The 26,208-nt window shown below is 40.2% G+C and overlaps 1 protein-coding gene across 1 annotated transcript in view; it reads right to left on the bottom strand.

Moving 5' to 3' along the window:
* Nucleotides 1–2,915: 2,915 nt before the first annotated feature.
* tmc1 (transmembrane channel-like 1) overlaps nt 2,916–26,208 on the bottom strand; it is a 37,329-nt gene continuing 14,036 nt past the window's right edge. Inside the window, exons 7-17 of the mRNA XM_073063763.1 lie at nt 19,977–20,121; nt 15,295–15,489; nt 14,825–15,004; nt 14,577–14,732; nt 13,132–13,260; nt 12,931–12,998; nt 11,873–12,112; nt 10,929–11,054; nt 10,017–10,095; nt 5,470–5,557; nt 2,916–3,216 (exon numbers count right to left, since the gene is read on the bottom strand). Of these exons, the coding sequence (XP_072919864.1) occupies nt 2,960–3,216; nt 5,470–5,557; nt 10,017–10,095; nt 10,929–11,054; nt 11,873–12,112; nt 12,931–12,998; nt 13,132–13,260; nt 14,577–14,732; nt 14,825–15,004; nt 15,295–15,489; nt 19,977–20,121 (1,663 nt within the window). The 3' untranslated portion in view covers nt 2,916–2,959. The remainder of the gene's footprint in view (nt 3,217–5,469; nt 5,558–10,016; nt 10,096–10,928; nt 11,055–11,872; nt 12,113–12,930; nt 12,999–13,131; nt 13,261–14,576; nt 14,733–14,824; nt 15,005–15,294; nt 15,490–19,976; nt 20,122–26,208) is intronic.

Here is a 26,208-nt window from a genome sequence, read left to right as displayed (position 1 = left end):
TGCCTAGTCATCAGCTCAATGTGGGATAATCTTCCCTCGTATTTAGTAACACAAAAGCTTTTAATCCTGGATTTTGCAGGAAAATACCACCAATCTGGGATTGCCATGAGCTATTGGGAATATGGGATCAGTGCAAGATTAGTTTAAATGGGTGCCTGCTTCTTAGCATAGATTGATGGGCTGAATGACTTACTTACTTTTATAAACTTCAGTGAATACACTTGAAAGCAGATGTCCCACACTAGTGGGCATCTGTTCACCTGTGTTGTCCCAAATGCTCAAATTCCATTGTATATCCAAATTTCTCAATGTGTGGCTGTACCACAATAATTAAGCCAGAGAATGTATACCTTGGAAGGATATTAGGTTTGGCCTAGTTCAGGATGGTGCGCTCATTCTTTTGAATAGGGGTACAATGGCTAAGAGCGACCAACATAAAGTTTATTTACATATTTTTGAATTAACTGAGTTTTGTTAATTGTTCTCAGTACACTCTTCTTTGCAAAACTTTCACCATCTTCAACAGGATCCTACCACCAAGCACATCTTTGCCTACACTCCTCACCCACTCCCTCCACTTTCCGCAGGGATCACTCTCTCCATGATTCCCGTATCCCTTGTGAGCAGAAGAAGTGTTACACCTGCCTATTCACCTCCTCCCTCATCTCCATTCAAGGCCCAAAGAAGTCCTTCCCAGTGAGGTAACACTTCACCTGCAAACCTTTCCACCAGCATTTTTTGTGTGTTACTCTAGATTTCCGGCATCTAGACACTAGAATACTACAGCACAGTACAGGCCCTTCAGCCCTTGATGTTATGCCGCCCTATATATTTCTTTTAAAAAAGTACTAAACCCTCACTACCCCGTATCCCTCTATTTTTCTTTCATCCATGTGCCTGTCCAAGAGGCTCTTAAATAACCCTAATGTTTTAACCTCCACCACCATCCCTGGCAAGTCATTCCAGGCATCCACAACCCTCTGTGTAAAAAACTTACCCCTGATGTCTCCCTTAAACTTCCCTCCCTTAACTTTGTACATATGCCCTCTGGTGTTTGCTATTCGTGCCCTGGGAAACAGGTGCTGGCTATCCACCCTATCTATGCCTCTCATAATCTTGTAGACCTCTATCAAGTCCCCTCTCATTCTTCTGTGCTCCAAAGAGAAAAGTCCCAGCTCTGCTAACCTTGCATCATAAGACTTGTTTTCCAATCCAGGCAACATCCTGGTAAATCTCCTCTGCACACTCCCAATAGCTTCCACATTCTTCCTATACTTGAGGTGACCAGAATTGAACACAATACTCTAAGTGTGGTCTCACCAGAGATTTGTAGAGTTACAACATGACCTCTCTACTCTTGAACTCAGTCCCCCTATTAATGAAGCGTAGCATCCCATAGGCCTTCTTAACTATCCTATCAACTTGTGCAACGACCTTGAGGGATGTATGGATTTGAACCCCCAAGGTCCCTCTTTCATCCACACTCTTAAGTAACCAACCATTAACCCTGTACTCAGTCTTCTGGTTTGTCCTTCCATAATGCATCACCTCACACTTATCTGCAGAAACTCATGTGTTTTTGAGAAGTAAAAATTATCAGTCATATATTGTAAATCTAAGTATTAAAAATATACAATTAAAAATATCCAATCTATGGAAATACATTAATAATATTAATGATAGTTAAAATGAGAGTAAGAACGCAGTGATCTTCATTTACCTTTGTCAACTAGATTAACAATTGCATTCAAATGAATGTGCCTTGTTGTTTTGCTTCAGTTATTGTGGGCATAAGACAGACAGGCTAGATTCTTTGAACTATCCCATCCTCTAATTGGCAGCCTTGGGTAACGGCCTGTACTTGGTACAGTGCACATCTGGCAATCACTGCATTCCACGCCACAGTGTGCAGCTGTGGTAGTCAGAATGTGCTGCCACATGCACTGGAGCCAACAGAACTGTCCTAATGAAGTGTCCTGACCCAAAACATTGACTGTTTATTCTGATGCTGCCTGACCTGTTGAGTTCCTCCAGCATTTTACCTGTGTTGCAATGCGTCTTAGTTTTGTTTTTGACTATTTTAACATTTTACGTATTTTTGAATTTAGTTTCTTCTTGTCGGAGACATTAAGGCTATTTGGTGGAGCTTAATTTTCCCTGCCCATGTGTTGTCATCGATATGAAGGTCCCAGCCCCCAGACAAGATCTCACTACTAAGAAACAGGCCGGAACTTTGCAGCAGGTTGACACCAGATTCCCATTGAAGTTGATTGCCTATCTAACACAGAAATCAGTAACAAACATGGGTGGCTCACTTGTACCAGGAAGTTCTGTGTTTGATCAGCATCAAATAAGAAGAAAATATACTGGATGTCTGTCATAGCATGCAAAGGCATCTCTGGTGGACAAGGCAGATGAAATTAATGGGGAAATTCAATGGCCAGGAAGACAATTCTGCAACACTTTGTGGAGAGTGATGGGCATGACAAGGCATAGAGGTCATGGTCATCCATTGCACCCAAGGAAAACCCCAGTTGTGACAATTGCTCATACCTCTGGACCTGGACTTCCAAGGTCAAGAGAGTGGAAACACCCCAGTGCAACAGTTTTTCCACTTTAAAAATTCCTCTACACATGTTTTTTCATGCAGTTCACATCTTCTATATCCAACATCAAGTCTTGCCAAGTAAAAGTTATCATCCTCGGGTATGACAGACAAACAAACATACAGGATTATGTCATGTTCTAAAATCTATCAGTAATGCCTCTAAAATGCAAAACAAACAATTTATATTCTAAATAAAATTTTATTTTTGCAGCGATCTGATACATGCAATTTTGCATTTTGTACTTGAATTATCTTCTTCAATCACAAAAAACAATTAAAATCTGTTGCAAATTGTTTGGATGTTTATTAATTTAAACCACAGTGAACCATTCATGAGTTACTTCATCCTGATCATCTATAAGCAGCAGCCCCTCTGGGAATCCGTGGGCGAACTCCATAATATTGATGTGGACCAGGATACCGCGGTTGGCCTTGGAATTGGCCAGGATTCCTTGGCCTTGGTGGTCGTGTGATAGCTACTCGTGGGGGAGCCGCAAGCCTCATTCCTCTTTCATTGGGCAGACTAGCATTGTGAGTTAGAGGCTGGTTAGCAGAATTAACACCACTTGGTTTCTTGTCCACCTCAACAACTGTTTCGCTGTTGCTGTCTGCACGGAAAACATGAAGGCAGATTTTCTTTACTCAGAAATACTTAACTGTTACATTCATTTGCCTCAAAATTGAAAAGAATTGTTAAACCACATTGATTGTAAATAGCAAACACGAGGAAATCTGCAGATGCTGGAAATTCAAGCAACACACACAAAATGCTGGTGGAACACAGCAGGTCAGGCAGCATCTATAGGAAGAAGCGTTGTCAAAGTTTTGGGCCGAGACCCTTCGTCAGGACTAACTGAAAGGAAAGATAGTAAGAGATTTGAAAGTAGGAGAGGGAGGGGGAAATGCAAAATGATAGGAGAAGACCGGAGGGGGTAGAGTGAAGCTACGAGCTGGAAAGGTGATTGGCAAAAGGGGTACAGAGCTGGAGAAGGGAAAGGATCATGGGACGGGAGGCCTCGGGAGAAAGAAAGGGGGAGGGGAGCACCAGAGGGAGATGAAGAACAGGCAAAGTGATGGGCAGAGAGAGAGAAAAAAAGGGGGAAGGGGAGAAAACTAAATATATCAGGGATGGGGTAAGTAGGGGAGGAGGGACATTAACAGAAGTTAGAGAAGTCAATGTTCATACCATCAGGTTGGAGGCTACCCAGACGGTATATAAGGTGTTGTTCCTCTAACCTGAGTGTGGCTTCATCTTGACGGTAGATGAGGCCATGGATAGACATATCAGAATGGGAATGGGATGTGGAATTAAAATGTGTGGCCACTGGGAGATCCTGCTTTCTCTGGCAGACAGAGCATAGAGCGTGGAGCTGATTGTAAATAGCTCCTTTTCTCTGTTCTTTTCTACCCCTAACTTACCAAAATAAATATTGCCTGTGGCTATCTGTCCCCACCCCATTTCATATTCATATGCAGCCCCTTGACAACAACATTTGAGAATATAATCACAGATTTCAATTCTTACTGATAACCTGGAGCTCAGTGTTATCATCACCTCATTTGACCCCTGTAATGTCTCTGATTTGTCGTACCCTCTTTGCAAGCTCTGTTGAAAGATGACCAGAAATTTCCAACTAAGTACCTGAAAAATCAATTCCTGCTTTCATTCCCCATCTTCTAGCCATCATTTCCATTGCTCTCTGTAGCCATTATACGAAGTAGAGGTGGATTACCCCGATCATTGATCCCATATGGAATTTCTGATCCAAAAACCATTCCCAATCAGACCATTTACTTACATCCTTGTTTTCTCACTTGGCTTCAATCCCCTAACTTATCTGCTGCTATCCTAATCCACACTTTGATGATTGGTGCACTCGGCCATTCCAGTATCTGGTCAGCCTTTCATCTTCCACCAATGTCTACTGTTCATTTTCCTTTATCAAAATGGTGCCATGTGTGTCTTTCTGTGCCAGTCCAGCCAAAATACTTCACTTAACACTTCTCATGAAGTCATCTAGTCATAGGGAGATTCAGCACAGACCCAAGTCCCTCAACCCACTAAATACATGCCAACAATGAAGCACCAGCTTTTACACTAATCCTAACCTAGCCCAGTTTAGACTTCCCATATTCCAACTATTTCCCTTGATTGCAGCAATTTATAGTCACCAGTCAGCTTACCAGCTCATAAGGATTTGGGATGTGGGAGGTAACAGGAACATCAGGAGGAAATCATGAAGTCAGAGGAAGAGCATGCAAACTCCACACTGACAGCACCACCAGAGGTCAGGATTGAAACCACATTACTGCACTTAGGAGGTAACAGCTTAACTAGCTGTACTATTGAGCCACCTCCAACACAGAACAACATTTGCCGAGCTTCATATCCTCCTTATCCCATCTATTGCACCCTGGAGCCTTATAATATCCTTGTTATTATCAACTACACAATCAAACGTGGCATCATCTGTGAACTGAGGAATACAGCAACTTCCTTGCACTTTGTTTTTAAGAAAACTGAAAAGCAGATTGATGTCACAATCTTCCTCCTCTGCACACTTCAAGTTGCACAGAGGCTAATTTCCCCATCAAAAGCTATCCAGGACAATACCAGTTAAAAAATGTGCAGACACAAATGGAAATGATTTTCCACTCATGCTCTGCGAAAGACTTGTGTAACAGAGCCAGATATATGATATTTAACCATATATCATATTGCAGCCAATTTTTTTTTTTGATTTATGTAATCAGAAAATCAACTTTCTTCCATCCATAACTAAGGAAGTAAAGAAAATGCCTTTCCAAATCACAGAACAAAGACCTATCTTCTGCTGTTAACCTTGATGAATTTTCCATACCTTTATTCAAAGAATTTTGCAGTTCTTCCATTTGACTTGCTGCAGCTTCAGCGTTCATTTTGCTTCTCTTTTTATTTTCTTCACTTTGCTATTAACAATTCCAAACAAAAACAAATCAGTTCTCATTTTAAAGCTCAGTGGGGTAGATATTCACCTTTAGTTGTTCCTACTAAATCCACTATTTGGAACTGGCCGCATGCTTCCAAAGTTTGTTTCTGATGGTAACAGAACCATTGACTTGGCTGGAAAACAGCATTTCGCTCTGCTTTTCAAGAATGATGAGAATAGAAAAGCAAGGAAAGAGAAAATGACAGCTTCTATGAAACTGACTGGTCAGGAATTTACTGGATGACAGGCAATGGGGATGATATGCAGATGCATCTGTAAGTGGCAAAATCAGGCAATCAGCTTTGCACTGGATTTATATTGGCAGATACAATATATCGCTGCTTATCCAATTTTGCCAATGATTCATTAACAAGCATTATTATTCAATTAATACAGAAGAAAACAAACAAATTGCAAAGTTATTATTAAAAACTGGAACATAAGAAATAGCAGCAAGAGTCTCCACAGACTCTCTTGGATCATTAATTAAGCACCCTATCCTAAATGGCTGACCCTTTTTGTAACACTGTGACCCTTAGCTCTGGACACCTTAGCCAAAAAAAATGATCACCGTTTGAATTCAGAATCAGGTTTAATATCACTGGCATATATCATGAAATTTGTTGTTACAATACATAATAATAAAAAACCTATAAATTACAATAATAAATATGTATAAAAAATAAATTAAATGCATAGTGCAAAAAGAGAACAAAAAGGGGAAAAATAGTGAAGTACCGTGGACAATGGTTTCATTGTCCATTCAGAAGTCTGATGGCAGGGGGAAGAAACTGTTGCTGAAACATTGAGTGAAATAAGTGTATTTTGATTTTAGATTTTATTCTGCAGGTCTCACTTGCTGTCTATAAAACAATACAGTTTAAATTTCCAGGCGATTGTGGGAAGTGAGGGAGGAGATTGCTGAACCTCTGGTGATGATCTTTGCATCAACAATGGGGACGGGCGAGGTTCCAGAGGATTGGAGGATCAGAGGATTGCAGATGTTGTTCCCTTTGTTACGCCTGTGCCCCAACTCTGAGGGGCCGAAGGGTACAAAGTAGCCCCCTCCTTTTTGAGAATCGCAAGATCGCTCTTAATTCAGGTCAGGAGACCCAGGAAATGAGAGAAAGACACGCAGAATCCACAAGGGGTTTGGAATGTCCTGGCCCCTCAGCGATACAAAGCCACGGGAAACGGCCATTGTCTCTTGGAGACGGAATTGTGTATTGAGCACTGTGCTATTCATCGAAGCCCTCAAGGAATGAGCAACGTGGGCTGGTTGGGGGATGGCATCATCCCAACCTTATTGACATCTGCGACCCCGTGAGTAAGGATAAAAGAGGGTCTGGGGAACAACCCCTTCAGACGCACCAGGAGAAACGCTAGAAATCCCGTGACAGCGTTTAATAGCGACAGCCGGTGGAAGGCCCATGTGCGTCCTTTCCCGTTGCCCGGGATTGAGGCCCTACCACGGAAGACGGCTTAGCTAAGGAAGAGATCACCACCGACGCCATTTCGAAGGATCGACATCATAAAATGGAAAACCGGGCAAGTTCTAAACCTCCGTCTCTCTCTCCAACCAAAAGCTGCAGCTTGAATGAACTTGAGTGACTTTTATATTTCCATCGGACAATACATTATCCCCTAGACAACGATAGAGCTATTTCTTATTGATTATGATTATACCCGCGCTTTTAGATTTAGTATTGACGACGTATATTATCTGTATGTTTGCATTGATATTATTTTTGTGTATTTTTATCAATAAATACTGTTAAAAATAGTACCATCAGACTTCAACGGACCTCTCTATCTTTGCTGGTAAGTGACCCAGTTACGGGGTACGTAACACCTTATTTAAGAAAGGGAGTAGAGATAACCCAGGAAATTATAGACCAGTGAGTCTTACTTCAGTGAATGATAAGTTGATGGAGAAGATCCTGAGATTAATGAACATTTAAAGAGGTATAATATGATTAGGAATAGTCAGCATGGCTTTGTCAAAGGCAGGTCATGCCTTACAAGCCTGATTGAATTTTTTGAAGATGGGACTAAACACATTGATGAATGTAGAGCTGTTGAAGTAGTGCATATGAATTTCAGCAAGGCATTTGACAAAGTAACCATGCAAGGCTTATTGACAAGGTAAGGAGGCATGGGATCCAAGGGGACATTGCTTTGGGGATCCAGAACTGGCTTGCCCACAGAAGGCAAAGAGTGGTTGTAGATGGGTCATATTCTGCATGGAGGTCAGTCACCAGTGGTGTGCCTCAGGGATCTGTTCTGGGACCCCTACTCTTCGTGATTTTTATAAATGACCTGAATGAGGAAGTGGAGGTATGTATTAGTAAATTTGTTGATGACAGAAAGGTTGGGGGTGCTGTGGATAGTGTGGAGGGTTGTCATGTGTTACAGCAGAATATTGATAGGATGCTAAACTGGGCTGAGAAGTGACAGATGGAGTTCAACACAGGTAAGTGTGAGGTGGTTCAGTTTGGTAGGTCAAATATGATGGCAGAATATAGTATTAATGGTAAGACTCTTGGCAGTGTGGAGGATCAGAGGGATCTTGGGGTCCGAGTTGATAGGACACTCAAAGATGCTGTGCAGGTTGACTGGTTAAGAAGGCATACGGTGCATTGCACTTCATCAATCGAGAGATTGAGTTTAAGAGCCGAGAGGTAATGTTGCAGCTACATAGGACCCTGGTCAGACCCCACTTAGAGTACTGTGCTCAGTTCTGATCGCCTCACTACAGGAAGGACACGGAAACCATAGAAAGGGTGCAGAGGAGATTTACAAGGATGTTGCCTGGATTAGGGAGCACGCCTTATGAGAATAGGTTGAGTGAACTCGGCCTTTTCTCCTTGGAACGACGGAGGATGAGAGGTGACCTGATACAGATGTACAAGATAATGAGAAGCATTGATTGTGCGGATAGTGAGAGGTTTTTCCCAGGCTGAAAGGGCTAGCACAAGAGGGCATGGTTTTTAGGTGCTTGGAGGTAGATACAAAGGAAATGTCAGGGGTAAATTTTTTTACGCAGAGAGCGTTGAGTGCGTGGAATGGGCTGCCGGCGGTGGTGGTGGAGGCAGATACGATAGGGTCTTTTAAGAGATTCCTGGATAGGTACATGGAGCTTAGAAAAATATGGGTAAGCCTAGGTAGTTCTAAGGTAAGGACATGTTCAGCACAGATTTGTGGGCCAAATGGCCTGTATTGTGCTATAGGTTTTCTTTGTTTCTATGTTTCTACCAAAGTATCTGCTAAATGAGAGCAGAGCAGGGAATGAAGATAAGGATAAAAAATGCTCGAAACCCTCAGCAGGTCAGGCAATAGTTTTGTTTTTAATCAAAGTCTTGAACATAACCAGTTAAACAACTTGATCCTTTTCTATTCCCACCATAATCCCACCATAAATTGTGTTATTTCAACACACTATCTGTAAAGGATTTTGGCAAACTTTGTTGGGTCATCGCCTGTTCTTGTCAAAAACTTCTTGATGTTCTAAAGTTCTATTGTTCTAAAATTCAGGAAGTGACATTGCCAGATCAGCTCACTCTGCTCTGTCATAACAAATCCTCTTCCGAAAATTGCCTAATGCTGCTGATCTGCTTGTTTCTTAGCCATGTACGTTGTTTTACGTAATTCAAAGTGCACGATTTCTAGCCACGATGTCCAGTCCTAGCTAATTAAATGAGATAGCTGTACAGAGTTCCTGTCAAAGAAAGAAATGATACAATGCTTCAGATAGTATTTGAAATGAAACTGGGGTCTGCGCCAGTTAAGAACAATTTCCTCATGCAGGGTGCCGTGTCCTATGTATGGCGAACAAAGGACTTGCTTTGTCATTCCCTGCAACGTGAGATTCCCGAATTTAGAAGTGCAGCCCACTGGCATGGCAAAACTCTAACAGTGATGGCTTTCATGATAACTGCTGTTTCAAACTGTGAAGTGAGCATGGCTCCGCTTTTGAGTAAAGTAGTTCATCAGGGACTGGACAGAAAATGCATTCAGTACATCCCAGTATCATGGAGGCACACTTGGAGCAAAGCTTGCCCCACCACCCACCAATGAATATCATGTCCAACATTTAAGAGCATTGTTTTCACCAGTGGATTCCCCAGCTGTGGCTTGAATAAGAACAGGACCATTGACTCATAATTGAATAGGCTTTCTTCCTACCTTTAAGATCTGGTCTTGAAATCAAGACCCATACGGTTTTAAAAATGAATATATGCGCTTAACTGTGGCAGTGGCATTGCCACACACGCATTACGCATCAATTGACATTTTCTATATGCCAGCAACCTCAGTAAATTAGCTACTTTTTAACTGCATTAACTGTGCACAAAAGTGCTGTTTACGGTTTGTGATCAAATTTTCCAAAAGTCTGCTAGAAAACAAGCACTATGCTTCATTGTTGAAGCGATTCTTACATTTTGTAGTTTCTTCTTTAATTCCAGGTTTGCGGCCTTGTATGACTTAGAAGTTGTCTGAAGATAATATATTGCCAAACTAGAAAACAACAAAAATTATTTTGTGGTTAAGTTCTGTAATTTGACAGCAAGAGTTCAATTCAAACGAGCATTAAACTACATATATTAAATATGTATAGCAGAAGTTTTGGCATTCAATTTCCCCTGCTGAAGGGCCTTGGCCCAAAACATCGGCTCTTTATTCCTTTGCATAGATGCTGCTTGACCTGCTGAGTTCCTCCAGCATTTTTGTGTGTATTACTGTGGATTTACAGCATCTGGAGAATCTCTTGTGTTTATTCAATTAACCCCATGGGACTTTATTTTACATTACAATTGTTAAAATCCAATTGAACATTTTTTTCACAGACATAAAAAATTGTAATTTGCTTCAAAAGCAATGTTATTTTCATTTTTATACAATTATTCCCAAATGTATTTGGAGAGGGCTCAATGATTCTTTTCTCTTCTCCTGTCCCAAATCAAGCCAGTCACTGTCATCCTTTCCTTTATCAATGACTTGCTGGGCTTTGATCTGTCTCCTTCTACAAATCAGTGTATTATGATTCTTTGCAATCTTATAGGACTATTAAATTGCAGAATGCATTAGAGGAAAGAATAATATTACCCTTACTCTAAAATGTAAATGTAACAGAGGTTTTTGATTAGCGACACAGATTATTTTGAAAAAGTGATACCAATCTGAGATTTTCAACTCTTTATGTCACAACAACTCACTTTTCTAACAGCTAAACTACTAGGAGGATTTCAGTATCAGGTACAGTTGAAGAGTCATTTGATAAAATAATATAAGGCACCAATTCTTTGAAAACACAGAAACTGTAAATGAAAAGTTAACATCAAAATACTTACACCATAATCAAAATAAAAGAAAGAACCAAACCAGGGTTGCTCGCAGCACTGAAAACTTTTGCGAACCAGGCTGGAAAATCATTTTCCAGTGTTTCTTGAATAACATCAAACATTCTATTTTTCCCACTGCAAAGGAAAAATTAAAAGTGATGACTTTCCTCTTTTTTAAAATTTTACTATGATACTTGCTTGAAAGCCAAGAATGTGAAGAGTCAGCAGTTTCTTTAATGGCTATGTTTGCAAAATGGTTCCTTTGCTTTTCCTGACTCATTGATACAATCATGAAAAAATCAGGCCTGCAGTTCTGTTTTACTAGGAGTTTGAAGCTAATGCTCAAGTTTGCAAACAGGCTGCAGAGGGTTGTAGACTCAGTCATGGGTACAACCCTTCCCAGCATTAGGGGTATCTTCAAGAGACAGAGCCTCAAGAAAGCAGTGTGAACCTATGAACACTACCTTGCTTTTTGCTCTACTTATTTAGTTTTTATATTTCTTATTTATGTATTTCACTGTACTGCTGCTGCAAAACAACAAATTTCATGACATATGCCAGTGAAAATAAACCTGATTCTGTGTAATCCACCAATAAGAGCTCTCAGCATTCTAGGGATGCTCTCTTCTCACTTTGCCATCAGGCTGGAAGAACAGAAGCCCGGATATCCACACTCAGCTTCTTCCCCTCCACCATCAGATTCCGTGAATTAATAAACATTGCCTTTTATTTTATTTATTTTATTATTTATAACAATTTTATGGCTTTGCACTGTATTGCTGCAGCAAAACAGATTTCACATCACATAAAATAGTGATAAGACATGCCTCTGAAAATGCCAGTGCTCTTCCCCAGGCTGCTATCTAGTGACTCTTTTTGGGTAATGATTATGTGCAGCCAAATTGAGAATGGAATCAGAAAAATACTTGTTAGTTATGAAGCAAAGTTATTACCTAAATGGTCCGCAATCAAAAGATGGTGGTATTGAAACAATTGTGTAAACTGCAGGCAGTGTTGACAGAAACAGGATAATCAGCAACATAGCCATATAGAAGTTATTGGATCTTGATGCCTTAAACACTCGCTCATGTGGAACATTGGTACACATGACAGCCCAACATTGTAGGTACATTGAAGCCAGGAGTCGTAAAACATTGATAGCTGGAAGACATGGAGCATAAAAGGCACCCATCCTGAGGAGAAAAAAAGGAAAAGGAATTGTTGCTTTATGTTCCTGTTTTACAACTGCATGTTTTACAATTAAAAGTTCTACCAAACAAAGTTAATCCAGAAGTTTATTCTAATAAACGTTCATGGTGTATTAGATTAAATCAAGAAGAATTTTATCTAGAAGAGTGCTAATACCATAGAAATTATTATATTAGTAAAACATAGTAATAAATTCATTGGAACAAATCTGTGTGATAGTTATACATTGTTCTTCTTTTCCTGTCATTCCCTGTGGGAAATGTGCCCATTTCATGAATTTCTTTTTGGTACTTCTATTTAAATTACATGTTAAGGATTGGTTTATTAATTAAGCAAATCTTAAACATCTTCATGCTTACACCTTTTGGTCAATTATAACAGGGCTTATGTTAAAACATGAAGTACAACTGAAAATGATGTCAGTAATTTCCTCAAAAATTTCTGGAGCCCCAGATAGTATTTAATTCAATTATTAATTGTGATACCATCTGCATTCATATTTCCATAAACAAACTCCAGAATGACTGGGATCTCTGATAGCAACATGAGGTTTGAATGTTGCTGTTTAGAACTCCAAGAGGCCCATCACTGATGAAAATCTTAAATAAGAGAAGCAATATTAGATTATCTTGCTACATTCCTCTCCTATCTCAATGAACCTTTCATCTCTATTCATGCAAGGAACTTGAAGCTGAGGCACACAGAATATGATAATAAACTTATATGTCTTCAGTTTCCTGAAGATTATGTGAGGCACAAGTTTAAAATAAATATTTTAGAATGTACTTTATGCTCCACCCACCATATCATGCCTTGATTGAAGATCAAACCCAAAACATTCCCACTAATATCAAATTCTCCATAGGAAGGCTAAATGAAAATAATAGCAATTTTTCAATCATTACTGAAAAACAATGATCACTATTTATAATTCTTCATATTGTATTGAACTTTGCGTGTGTGTGCGCGTGTGCATGTTTATATAAAATGAGTTAGCTCTTACAAATCCATACTCGAGATCCCAGCACCAGCAATAGTTAAAAAATCTGACAAATACAGCACGAAGAAAATCCCCGATCAGTATAGTTATCACTGTGGTCAAAGTATCTGAAACTGTGAGCCGCACAAACTCCTGTGAGAGAGTAGAATTGAACATTGACATTTTTACATTTCTCAGTCTCAATAACATATCTGTCTGAGTTACAAAATCTCATTTCATAATTTGTTTTTACCTGAATAAGATCAAACACAATCATTTTTTCAAGCAAAGTGAAAAATTAAAATATTTATTGGCAGAAATTATACTTATTCAACTGGAGGCAGTTCTAAAACAAATACAAATACAAACCTCAAAACTATTTTCTGTTCCTGATCCAATTCACAGACTTGATGCCAGCATTTTCGATGAGGGTTAATACAAGTAAGTTTAAAATGGGTCTATCCCTACATCAAGCTTATAATCCTAAGTATCCTTGCCTACAATAATCAGAAGGATCTTGGGGTCTGAGCTCAAAGTAGCTTTGCAGGTTGACTCTGTGGTTAAGAAGGCGTATGGTGTATTGGCCTTCATCAATCGTGGAATTGAATTTAGGAGCCAAGAGGTAATGTTGCAGCTATATAGGACCCTGGTCAGACCCCACTTGGAGTTCTGTGCTCAGTTCTGGTCGCCTCACTATAGGAAGGATGTGGAAACAATAGAAAGAGTGCAGAGGAGATTTACAAGGATGTTGCCTGGATTGGGGTGCATGCCTTATGAGAATAGGTTGAGTGAACTCGGCCTTTTCTCCTTGGAGCAACGGAGGATGAGAGGAGACCTGATAGAGGTGTATAAGATGATGAGAGGCATTGATCCTGTGGATAGTCAGAGGCTTTTCCCCAGGGCTGAAATGGTTGCCACAAGAGGACACAGGTTTAAGGTGCTGGGGAGTAGGTACAGAGGAGATGTCAGGGGTAAGTTTTTTACTCAGAGAGTGGTGAGTGCGTGGAATGGACTGCCAGCAATGGTGGTGGAGGCGGATTTGATAGGGTCTTTTAAGAGACTTTTAGATAGGTACATGGAGCTTAGTAAAATAGAGGCCTATGTGTAAGCCTAGTAATTTCTAAGGTAGGGACATTTTCTGCACAACTTTGTGGGCCGAAGGGCCTGTATTGTGCTGTAGGTTTTTCTAATCCCAATGAAAATTTCTTTCCAAAAACTGTTTTCTAGGAGCTGCCCTGACGCACTTGCTTCAAATGAACAACTCAACTTCTTATTTAAAAATGGCTTGGCCCTCTGTTTAGTGCACAATCTGTCTGTTAGTACATTCCATTAATCAAACACCTGGAAAATTAAAACCAAATCCAATGTATTAACCTGGTTCTGCAGATTTTGCGAACTTGGCCACAAATTACAGACTCCTTGGCATTGAAATGATTAATGTCAGTAACAACTATTTTAGCAATAGATACCTGTCCCACCATCGTCTCCCAACAAGGTCCTCTGGGTACAATGGCAGGATCTACGTCTATTGATGGACGTGCTGTTGAATTCTCCAACCATGTTCCATTGTAAAGATTCTGCTCCCAGATAGTAATATTGTATTTAATTACCTTCTCTTCTTCGAGCTGGAATTAAAGATGCAGTGTGGAGAACTATAAACTCCAACAGCTTAAAATAAAATATCTATTGCATTAAATAACTGTCACATTATTCTTACCTTGAGATTAATTTCATCCAATAAAGCAATAATAAATGTGTAGAGATTACCAAGAAACAAAGCAAAAATGCGGCCCAGTTGCCATTGGAGTGCAATTCGTGGGTGATAGTTCTCTAAAGGACTGATGATGTCAAATAACATCGGACAGAACATACCCAGCAGTGACATGACCATATTTACCTAATGAAAACACATATTAGCCAAAATATAATAACACATAAAATGGAAACAAACGATTACTGCTTATAATTTTTCAATAATTTTAAATAAAATTATATGAAGCCACAAATATAATCCTCAGAATAATCTCATCCAACTGTCTCTTTTTAATTTTCAAATAAATTTAATAAGGCAATGCCTCCAAAAGCAAGAGTCATAGACTAAGTGCAGAGAAATCATAATATCTAATTATGTAACTTATTGCATGTCAAAGACTTTTTAGTTTAATGAAAATTATGCTGTGCACTAACTTCATTTCTTTCCCACCATCCATAGTCCTCCAATCCTTCCTGCGCAAACTTCTGAGACCTCCTGACGACAAAGAAAATCAGGTAACCACTTCCAGCCAGAGTGAGGAGCACCAAGAAATTGGCAAGAACCCGTAAGAACCTGGTTAAATGGATGTTTCCTTCTTTCCGATTCTCTTGTTCTTCAAGAATAGATTCCTGCATTCAAGGTAACTTTTTAAAATCATACATAAATGTTTAAAAATAGCTATCTACAAGATGAAAAACAAGGTATGCAAAGTTTGCATTAACCTGTTACTCTAGATATATATTTAGGTTCAATAATTCATTAGTATGCCACAGAATGTGAACATTAGTGAGCATTCCTCTGTCGTTTCTGAAATATCTGTGTCTTATCAATAGGTAACTCTGAATGTGAATGTATTCAGCAATCCTGCATAAATCAAAGAGCACATCAAAGAAGATAGACTGAAATATAACTTTTTTTCATAACAGATTTTAATATATCATAAGTAAAATGCACAACTATCAACCATCAAGGATGTTGCCTGGATTGGGGAGCATGCCTTATGAAAACAGGTTGAGTGAACTCGGCCTTTTCTCCTTGGAGCGACAGAAGATGAGAGGTGACCTGATGGAGGTGTATATGATAATGAGAGGCATTGATAGTGTGGATAGTCAGAGGCTTTTTCCCAGGGCTGAAATGGCTGCCACAAGAGGGCACACAAAATGCTGGTGGAACACAGCAGGCCAGGCAGCATCTATAAGAAGAAGCACTGTCGACGTTTCCTGCCAAGACCCTTCGTCAGTACTAACTGAAAGGAAAATAGTAAGAGATGTGAAAGTAGTGGGGGGAGGGGGAAATGCGAAATGATAGGAGAAGACCGGAGGGGGTGGGATGAAGCTAAGAGTTGGAAAGATGATTGGTGAAAGTGATACCAAGCTGGAGAAGGGAAAGGATCATGGGACGGGAGGCCTCAGGAGAAAGAAAGGGGTGGGGGGGGAAGCACCAGAGGGAGATGGAGAACAGGCAAACAACTAAATATGTCAGGGATGGGGTAAGAAAGGGAGGAGGGGCATTAACGGAAGTTAGAGAAGTCAATGTTCATGCCATCAGGTAGGAGGCTACCCAGCCAGTATATAAGGTGTTGTTCCTCCAACCTGAGTTTGGATTCATCTTGACAGTAGAAGAGGCCATGGATAGACATATCAGAATGGGAATGGGACGTGGAATTAAAATGTGTGGCCACTGGGAGATCCTGCTTTCTCTGGCGGACCGAGCGTAGGTGTTCAGCGAAATGGTCTCCCAGTCTGTGTCGGGTCTCACCAATATATAAAAGGCTACACCGGGAGCACCGGATGCAGTATACCACACCCCATCCCTTCCCACCAATCTCCCTCCTGGCAGTTATCCTTGTAAGCGAAACAAGTGCTACACCTGCCCTTACACTTCCTCCCTCACCACCATTCAGGACCCCAGACAGTCCTTCCAGGTGAGGCAACACTTCACCTGTGAGTTGGCTGGTGTGGTATACTGCGTCCAGTGCTCCACGACCTTATATACTGGCTGGGTAGCCTCCAACCTGACATATTTAGTTGTTTGCCTGTTCTCCATCCCCCTCTGGTGCTTCCCCCCCTCCTTTCTTTCTCCCGAGGCCTCCCGTCCCATGATCCTTTCCCTTCTCCAGCTCGGTATCACTTTTGCCAATCACCTTTCCAGCTCTTAGCTTCATCCCACCCCCTCCGGTCTTCTCCTATCATTTCGCATTTCCCCCTCCCCCCACTACTTTCAAATCTCTTACTATCTTTCCTTTTGGTTAGTCCTTACGAAGGGTTTCGGCCCGAAACGTCGACAGTGCTTCTCCTTATAGATGCTGCCTGGTCAGCTGTGTTCCACCAGCATTTTGTGTGTGTTGTTGTTTGAATTTCCAGCATCTGCAGATTTCCTCGTGTTTGCCACAAGAGGACACAAGTTTAAGGTGCTGGGGAGTAGGTACAGAGGAGATGTCAGGGGTAAGTTTTTTTTACGCAGTAAGTGGTGAGTGTGTGGAATGGGCTGCCGGCAACGGTGGTGGAGGCAGATATGATAGGGTCTTTTAAGAGACTTTTGAATAAGTACATGGAGCTTAGAAAAATAGAGGGCCATGGGGAAGTCTAGTAATTTCTAAGGTAGGGACATGTTCAGCACAACTTTGTGAGCTGAAGGGCCTGTATTGTGCTGTAGGTTTTCTATGTTTCTATCATTACAATAATTTTGTTCTATATGTTTGGAAAAATATTACTAAACAAACTATCAACTAAAGGCTGCTCTTGAAAGGTAATTTCAAGACAAAATTGAGTGATATAAACAGATACCAACCTGAAAAAAGATGAAAAATGTGGTGGGTGTACCGCAAAAGGTTGTTGAATATGGCCAATAGTCAATTAGAACCAGCTTGATTTATATCCTAACATTATCCACCCACCTATGACTGTAATCATCACAGATATTAAGGTAAATGTTCTAATTTGCATTTATCTTTTGATGCAGCCTCAACAGCTTTCTGTGGAGAGCCCACGTTTTCATAAACCTTTGTATGAATAGATTTCTGATATCTCTGAATGGTCCAATTTTAAGACTATGTTCCTTTCTTTGGTCACTCATTGCCAAGGAAATAGCTTCTCTCTATCTTATTTACTCACTTTAGCAGAGCAGCAAGTTATTTAGCCTATGGAGTCCATTTCAGCAATCACATAAATCCCATTGCCTCTTTTCTTATTTCCCTGTGGCTGTCTAACTTTATCTCCCTCATATGCCTATCAGCTCTCCTTTGATTCCTTTTTGCCACCTACCTGCACTAAAGGACAATTCATCAGAGCCAATTAACCTATTGGTGTATTTTAGAGATGTGGGAAGAATGGGAGCATTTGTGGAAACATACCTAGTCAGAGTGAGAATCAGAATCAGGTTTATTATCACCGGCATGTGTCATGAAATTAGATAACTTAGCAGCAGCAGTTCAATGAAATACATAACATAGAAGAAGAAAAATAAAGTAAATGTATATTGAATAGATTAAAATCATGCAAAAATAGAGATAATACATATTTAAAAAGTGAGGTGGTGTTCTTGGGTTCAATGTCCATTTAGGAATCAGATGGCAGAGGGGAAAAAATTGTTCCTGAATCGCTGAGTGTGAGCCTTCAGGCTTCTCTACCTCCTACCTGATTTATAACAGTGAGAAAAGGGCAGGCCCTGGGTGCTGGAGGTCCTTAATAATGGACGCTGCCTTTCTGAGACACCGCTCCTTGAAGATGTCCTGGGTATTTTGTAGGCTAGTACCCAAGATGGAGCTGATTAGATTTACAACCTTCTGCAGCGTCTTTCAGTCCTGTGCAGTAGGCCCCCCCCCCCCATACCAGACAGTGATGCAGCCTGTCAGAATGCTCTCCAAGGTACATCTGTAGAAGCTTTTGAGTGTTTTTGTTGACATACCAAACCTCTTCAAACTCCTAATGTAGTCACATGCAAATGCCACACAGAGACCATCAAAGATTAGGATCAAGCTCAGACCCCTAGAATCTATGAGGCAGCAGCACTAATTGATGTATGGCCATGCCATCATATCCTTTAATAACCCTTTATTGTTTTAGAAAATTACCTGATTGATATCAGTTTACCGGTCAGATAGTTTTACCTTCTTCCACAAACGCTTCTACATTAGTAAGATACAGGATAGGCCACCTGTCTCATAATTCATTGGTTTCATACTGTCACAGAAAGCATTACAAAGAACGAGTAGCCGTGCATGAAGTGAAATTCGCCATTTTGTTGTAGATAATACAGTATGAGCAACATACATTATTTACTCAAGGTACAACCTACAGGATCATGAAGTGAAAATATGTTTAGAAATACTTCTAGCTGATAGCAGAGAACAAGGGTGCAAGCTTATGATCAGTAAGAATTTTCCACATATTCAATCAAACATGCGATATTTCTCAAGTAATAACAGGATACATCTTAAGGGATTTTTGATTGCATTCATTTTAACTTCAAACATTGTTTGATTCATTGCATGTAATGAGCCCAATCTTACACTTAAAACTGACATGGAAAGATTCCTCCTTCTGACCCCAAAGTGAAAGGAACCAGGATTCACAGAAAAGCACTCAGCAAAGAATGACAATTGCTTAGAATAGACACTGAACAAAAACTTCAGTTGTCATTTAGAACTGAGCATGTTGCAATTGAAAGAAAGCAATATGAAAGGTAATATGATTCAGTCTTTAAAATGGAGTGTGGTTTGCCTCTATTAATTATGTGATCATTAGGAGATGTAATTTCAGAGAGTGACCGTTTTATTTGTTAGTCCTTAATGTTAGGAAGCAGTTTGGCAAATCTACTAAAATTTTGCAGTTGCTTTTCCTCTAGCCAATTCCCTTCTTCAGGCAGTTTAATAGAATAAGTAGAGCAAACTACATGGTCTTGCTGATCAAAATACCCTTTTCTGCTTCCAGTCAAATTTTTATATTATTTGTTCATATGACAAAGAAATCTATACAAACTATAGACACAATTACGGTGTGGGCCTGTTACAAAATTTATAAACCAGGTAATTCACTTGAAGTCTGAAATAAAATGCTAGTTACTGGGAATTAAACACTTTGAACGCACAGATGACGACAGCAAAGTAATTCAATACCTTAAAGCTGGTAGTAATGGATGCAAATTTGTTATCTGCAGTTTCGGAATTACCAATCAAGTAATCCCAGCTTGTGAACATCTTCCAACTAAAGTTAAAACTTGTGTCGTCTCCACTCCCCTCCTCATTCGCATTGCTTGCCATTCTGTGAAGATATATTTAAAGAAGCGGGTAGAGCAAGCACATAGTAAAGGACTTCCGCATTACACCTAATGATAAAACAATTTCTACTGGATTATTTATTGTATTTTTGACTATTTGGTACTGATCACGGCTTCCATTCGAGATTATTCAATATGGAAATTGGCCTAGATATTAATAATCAGGTATACTAGTGATTATCCAACTTTATCCAACCTTTCCTTATAGCTCATATCTTCTAATCCAGGCAGCATCCTCATAAATTGCTGTACCCTTTCCACAATCTCCAAATCCTTCACATAACAGGGCAGTCAGTAAGTGTGGACTTACTAAAACATTATATGGCTGCAGCATAACTTTCTTACTGTGGCAAGCATGCCATATGTTTTCTTTAACATTGTATCTACTTGTGTAGGCACTTTCAGTGAATTGTGTACCTGGACTCCAAAATCTCTCTCTACCTCAATGCTACTAAGATACCTGCCATTAATTGTGTACTTTCTCCTTCTGTTTGACCTCCAAAGTGCAACACTTCGCACTTACCCAGATGAAACATCTCCTGCACTTCTCTGTTCATACCTATAGAGTATTCTCCTGTATTCCTTGATAACCTTTTACACTGTCCACAACTCCACCAATACCCATGTCTTCTGCAAACTTGTTAATCTACATTTTCATCCGAGTCGTTGACAGATAAGCACAGGCAACAGAGCTCTCAGCACTGATCTTTGTGGGACACCACTGGTCGGTGACCTCTGGCCAAAATAATAGTTTTTCACCCCTATTCTTGATCTTCTATGGGCGAGGCAGTTTTGAAGCCACACTTACAAATCACCCTGGATCTCATGCATGTTTATCTACTATATTAACCTGCAATGAGGGACCTTCTTAAAAGCCTTACTAAAGTCCATAAGAGTAACATCCCATGCTATATCCCTTGCTTTGTCATTCCTCACACTGAGGTAACTTGCAGGTGCACCTATCCTGCTTTATCTGTTTCTCAGTCCCCATCTGTCCAGCCATTATGACATCCACCCATCTGCTTAAGCATTGCCTTACTGTTAAGCACAACAAATGCCATCCATCCACCCAGACAAAATTTGCCATAACCCTGAAGCACAAGTCCTCTTATTCCTTCCTGCAGGAAAAGAAAAGCATGAACTATATCTGTCAATGAAATAGATACAGGGACAGAAAGAAATAAATGAAGGCCGAACAGTGCCCTGCTTGCATGGATATTTTGAATAATGAGTAAGCACTTCTATTCTACGCAATTAAGAATGCTCACCAACACTTTGAGAGGCTAAAGACAGCTGGACGATGCATATCAATTCTCATGTCTGTCCACAAATGCACAGTAGAGAGCATCCTAACATGCTACATCACTGCACGGTACTGCAACTGCGCTGTGGCTTTACAATGGGTAGTCAAACCTGCTCAATGCATCATTGGCACCAGCCTACCAGCCAGGATATATACTCAGAGAGGTGCCAGAAAAAGGCAAGTACATCATGAAGGATCTCACCCACCCTGCTAATTGATTGCTTCCCCCAGTGCCATCAGCGAGGAAGCTACGTAGCATCCAGCCTCAAAAACAGCTACTTTCCGGAAGCAGTAAGACTGATCAACACCTCTACTTACTAACCCACCCCACCATTATGTTGTCATACCTTGTCAGAGTCACCTTATGTACAGACAATCCTGTGCCAACCATTACTTTATGGACATACTATCAATCTATTTATATAAGTCCAAACAAGAGAAAACCTGCAGATACTGGAAATCCAAGTAACACACAGAAAATGCTGGATGAACTCAGCAGGCCATCAGCATCTACGGAAAAGGGTAAACAGTCAATGTTTCGGGCCAAGACCCTTCATCAGTCCTGGCCTGATGAGTTCCTCAATATTTTATGTGTGTGTTTCTATGCATGTAAGCTTACCGCATGCACATATATTTGTTGCGCTTTTTTATTATTACGTTCTTTATCTTATTGTGATTTTATTTGTGTTGCATTGGATCCAAAGTAACAATTATTTCATTCTCCTTTACACTTGTCTTTATCTTGAACTTTCTGTTACTGTGGAGGTATTTAACAAAACGTGATTTGAAAAAGGTGATGGACTGGCATTAGGAAGTGTTAACTACAGATGAGACCAGAAGCCCAGAGTAAAGGAGACAAACAACACTTGTTAACAATAATCAGAGGTGCAAAGGGACTTGGGAGTCCTTGGGCAGAATTCCCTAAAAGTTAACTTGCAGGTTGAGTCAGTGGTAAGGAAGGGAAATGCAATGTTGAAATTCATTTTGAGAGGACTGGAATATAAGAACAAGTTAACAAGCAAGAGTAAGGGATTAATAAAAAGCTATAATTAACTTGTCCAGGTCATGCTGGAAAGAACAAGCTATGATTAAATCAAAACTTGAGTAGGTCTGCTTGTCTTGACTGAGTGTAGTGGTGCAGAAAGGAGTTCCATGGGATGATACCAGACACTGCAATCTCCCCATCATCCACCTACACAACAGAGTTCTTCCCTTTATCACAGTGTTTCATTTACTTTAGCTGAATAGGTTTTCAGATTCCCTAACCAGATTTACGTTTTGTTATGAACATTTATCCCCAGAAAATAGAATCCATGTTGCTGAACAGGCTGGTCACCATTCATTTCTGCCAAAAATGACCCATCATCTCCACTGGTCCAATTTATTAAACTGATCCCTAATTACCAGGAGAAATACAGAATGAGGTTCAACCCTGGTCTGTTATTTTGTTATGTTAATAAAAAGACATTGATGCACAAATGAAGTCTGGAATAACTCAACAGGACAACTTTATGATCTGAACGGTTCTCAACGTACAGCCCAAAATATATCATTCTAAGTTCATGGTGACCCACATTCAGATTTTCTGCATTTATTTTTCCCTCAGTGGCAATCATTTGCTTAAAGTAATCTAAATGAAGGTTGTGTAAGAAACAAGTGTTAATACAAGTCTATTAGACCATAAAACATAGGAGCAGAATTAGGCCATTCGGTCCATTGAGTCTGCTCTATCATTCAATCATGGCTTATTTTTTTTATCCTTCTCAGCCCCATTCTCCTGCCTTGTCCCTGTAACCTTTGATGTTCTGACTAATCAAGAACCTATCAACCACTGTTTAAATATATTCAATGCCTTGGCCTCCACAGCCTCCTGTGGTAATGAACTCCACAGATTCCTCTTCATGTCTGTTCTGAATGGACGTCCCTCTTGTCTAGAGGTTTCAAATCTTTTTAATGCCATGATCCCCTAACGTTAACAGAGTGATCCGAGGGGACCCCAAGTTGGGAGCCACTGCTCTAGTCGGAGGCTGTGCCCTCTGGTCCTAGACTCACCTACTATAGTAAACATCCTCACTACATCCACTCTATCTAGACCTTTCAATATTCAATAGATTTCAATGCGAACCCTCCTTCATTCTTCTAAACTCCAGTGAGTACAGACCCAGAGTAATAAAAAACACTCTTCATATGTTAACCCTTTCACTCCTGGAATCAGTTTCATGAATCTCCTCTGGACCTCTCCAATGTCAGCACATTTTTTTTTCTCCGATAAGGGGTCCAAAACTGCTTTCATTGCTCCAAGTGTGGTCCGACTAATGCCTATAAGGCCTCAGCATTACATTGTTGTTCTTATATTCTAGTCCTCTCAAAATGAATTTTAGCATTGTATTTGCCTTCCTTACCACCAATTTAACCTGCCAGTTAGCTTTTAGGGAATTCTGGCCAAGGATTCCCAAGTCCCTTTGCACCTCTGATTTTTGAATGTTCTCCCTGTTTAGAAAATAGTCGGTGCCTTTATTCCTTCTACTAAACTGCATGACCATACATTTCTTGACACTATATTCCACCTGCCACTTCTTTGTCTATTCACTCATCTGTTTAGATCCTTCTACAGACTCCTGCTTCCTCAAAACTACTTGCCCATCTTCTACCTTCACGTCATCCACAAACTTGGCCACAAAACCATCAATTCCAGCATCCAAATATTCACATATAACATGAAAAGAATCAGTCCCAATACCAACAAGTGCAGACCACCACTAGTCACCGTCATCCAATCAGAAAAGGCCCTCTTTATTCCCGCTCTTTGCCTCCAGCCAGTTAGCCAATCTTCTATCCATGCTAGTATCTTTCCTGCAAGAGCATGGGCTGTTAGCTTGGTAAGCAGCCTCATGTGTGGCACCTTGTCAAAGGCCTTCTGAAAATCCAAGTAAGCAACTTCTACTGTCTCTACTTGTCTGGCTTACCTTTATTTCCTCAAATAATTCAAACAGATTTGTTCAAAGATGAAAGTAAATTTATTATCATAGTATATATATGTCACCAAATACAAAACTGAGATTCATTTTCTAGCAGGCATACTCAATAGATCCAGAATAGATCAGTAACCATAACAGAATCAATGAAAGATTGCACCAACTGGACAATCAACCAGTGTACAAATACAAAATGAAATAAATAATTATAATTAATAAATAAATATATAAATTGATAGATAGATAGGTAGATAAATAGACAGACAGACAATAAATATTGAGAACATGAGATGAAAGAGTCCTTGAAAATGAATCATAGGTTGTGGGAATATTTCAATGGTAGGGCAAGAGGCAAATGGTTGAGGGTAATAACTGTCCCTGAACCAGGTGGTGTGTGCCTTAAGGCTCCTGCACCTGCTTCCTGATATCAGCAGCAAGTAGAGAGCACGACTTGGGTGTGAGGGGTACTGCTTTCCTGCGACAATGCTTTGTGTAGATGTGCTTTACCCATGATGGCTGTATCCACTACTCTTTGTAGGATTTCCATTCAAAGGCATTGGTGTTTCCATACCAGGCTGTGATGTAGCCAGTCAATATACTCTCCACCACACACCAATAGAACCTTGTCAATGTTTTAGATGTCATGTCGAACCTTCACAAACTCCTAAGGAAGTAGAGGCACTGCCATGCTTTCTTCATAATTACACTTATGTGCTGGGCCCAAGACACGTCCTCTGAAGTAAAAACACAAATAAATTTAAATCTCCAAATCTGATCCTCTGAAGAGGACTGGCTCATGGACCTCTGGTTTCCTCCTCCTGAGGTCAATAGTCAGCTCCCTGGTCTTGCTGACATCGAGCAAGAGGTTGTTGCTGTGGCATCTCTCAGCTCAATTTTCAATCTCCCACCAGTACGCTGGTCATTCAACATCTTTGATTCAGCCTACGGCATGGTGTCATCAGCAAACATGAAGATATTGTCAGGCAAGATATCCCTTTAAGGAAACCATGGTTATTTTATCATGTGCCTCCAAGTACCCCGAACCCTTATCCTTAGTAATGGACTCCAACATCTTCCCAATCACTGAAGTCAGACTATCTGATCTAGAATTTCCTTTCTTCTGCCTCCCTCCCTTCTTGCAGAGTGGAGTGACATTTGCAATTTGCATTTTGCACACTCAGTGATTTGAAAAAGATAACTAAAATTTAAAATACGCCAACACGATAGCCAAAAGCAATGACAAGATTATTTCAAGTTCCTTGTTATGTGACAGTACACATACACAGTACAACCAAGTGAAACTGCGTTGCTACAGTGCACCCATAATGCTTATACATAACAAAAGTCGCACATAAAACAAAATATTACTACAAATAAGTTAATAATTGTAAGCTTGTGAAATGTGCAGCAAAGGTAAACAGTAAACAACTCGCTGTTCGGTGACGAGACCTCAATGGTGGCAGGGCATTCATTTGTCTCATCACCTGGGGGAAGAAACTGTAACCCAATTTGACTGTCCTTGTCCTGGTGCTCCTGTACCTCCTTCCTGGCGGTAGTGTGTCAAAGAGATTGTGTGATAGGTGGTAAGAATCCTCGTAATGCTTAAGGGCCTTCATATACAAGGATCCTGGTAAACGTCACATGTAGAAGTTCTCCACGTAGAACTTCAATCTTGTTTCCCAAGATCCTGTCGACTTTGAACAAGAATTCAACCACAGTGTCAAAGAGATCAAAGAAACGCTTTATGTAGCAGTAATTTGACAGCCATCACACTTCAGTGTGAAGAAACAATC

Source organism: Hemitrygon akajei, chromosome 2, assembly GCF_048418815.1.
Source record: "Hemitrygon akajei chromosome 2, sHemAka1.3, whole genome shotgun sequence".
Taxonomy (NCBI): Eukaryota; Metazoa; Chordata; class Chondrichthyes; order Myliobatiformes; family Dasyatidae; genus Hemitrygon; species Hemitrygon akajei.
Note: the sequence above shows the minus strand (reverse complement) of the source record. Positions and strands in the feature narration are given on the sequence as shown.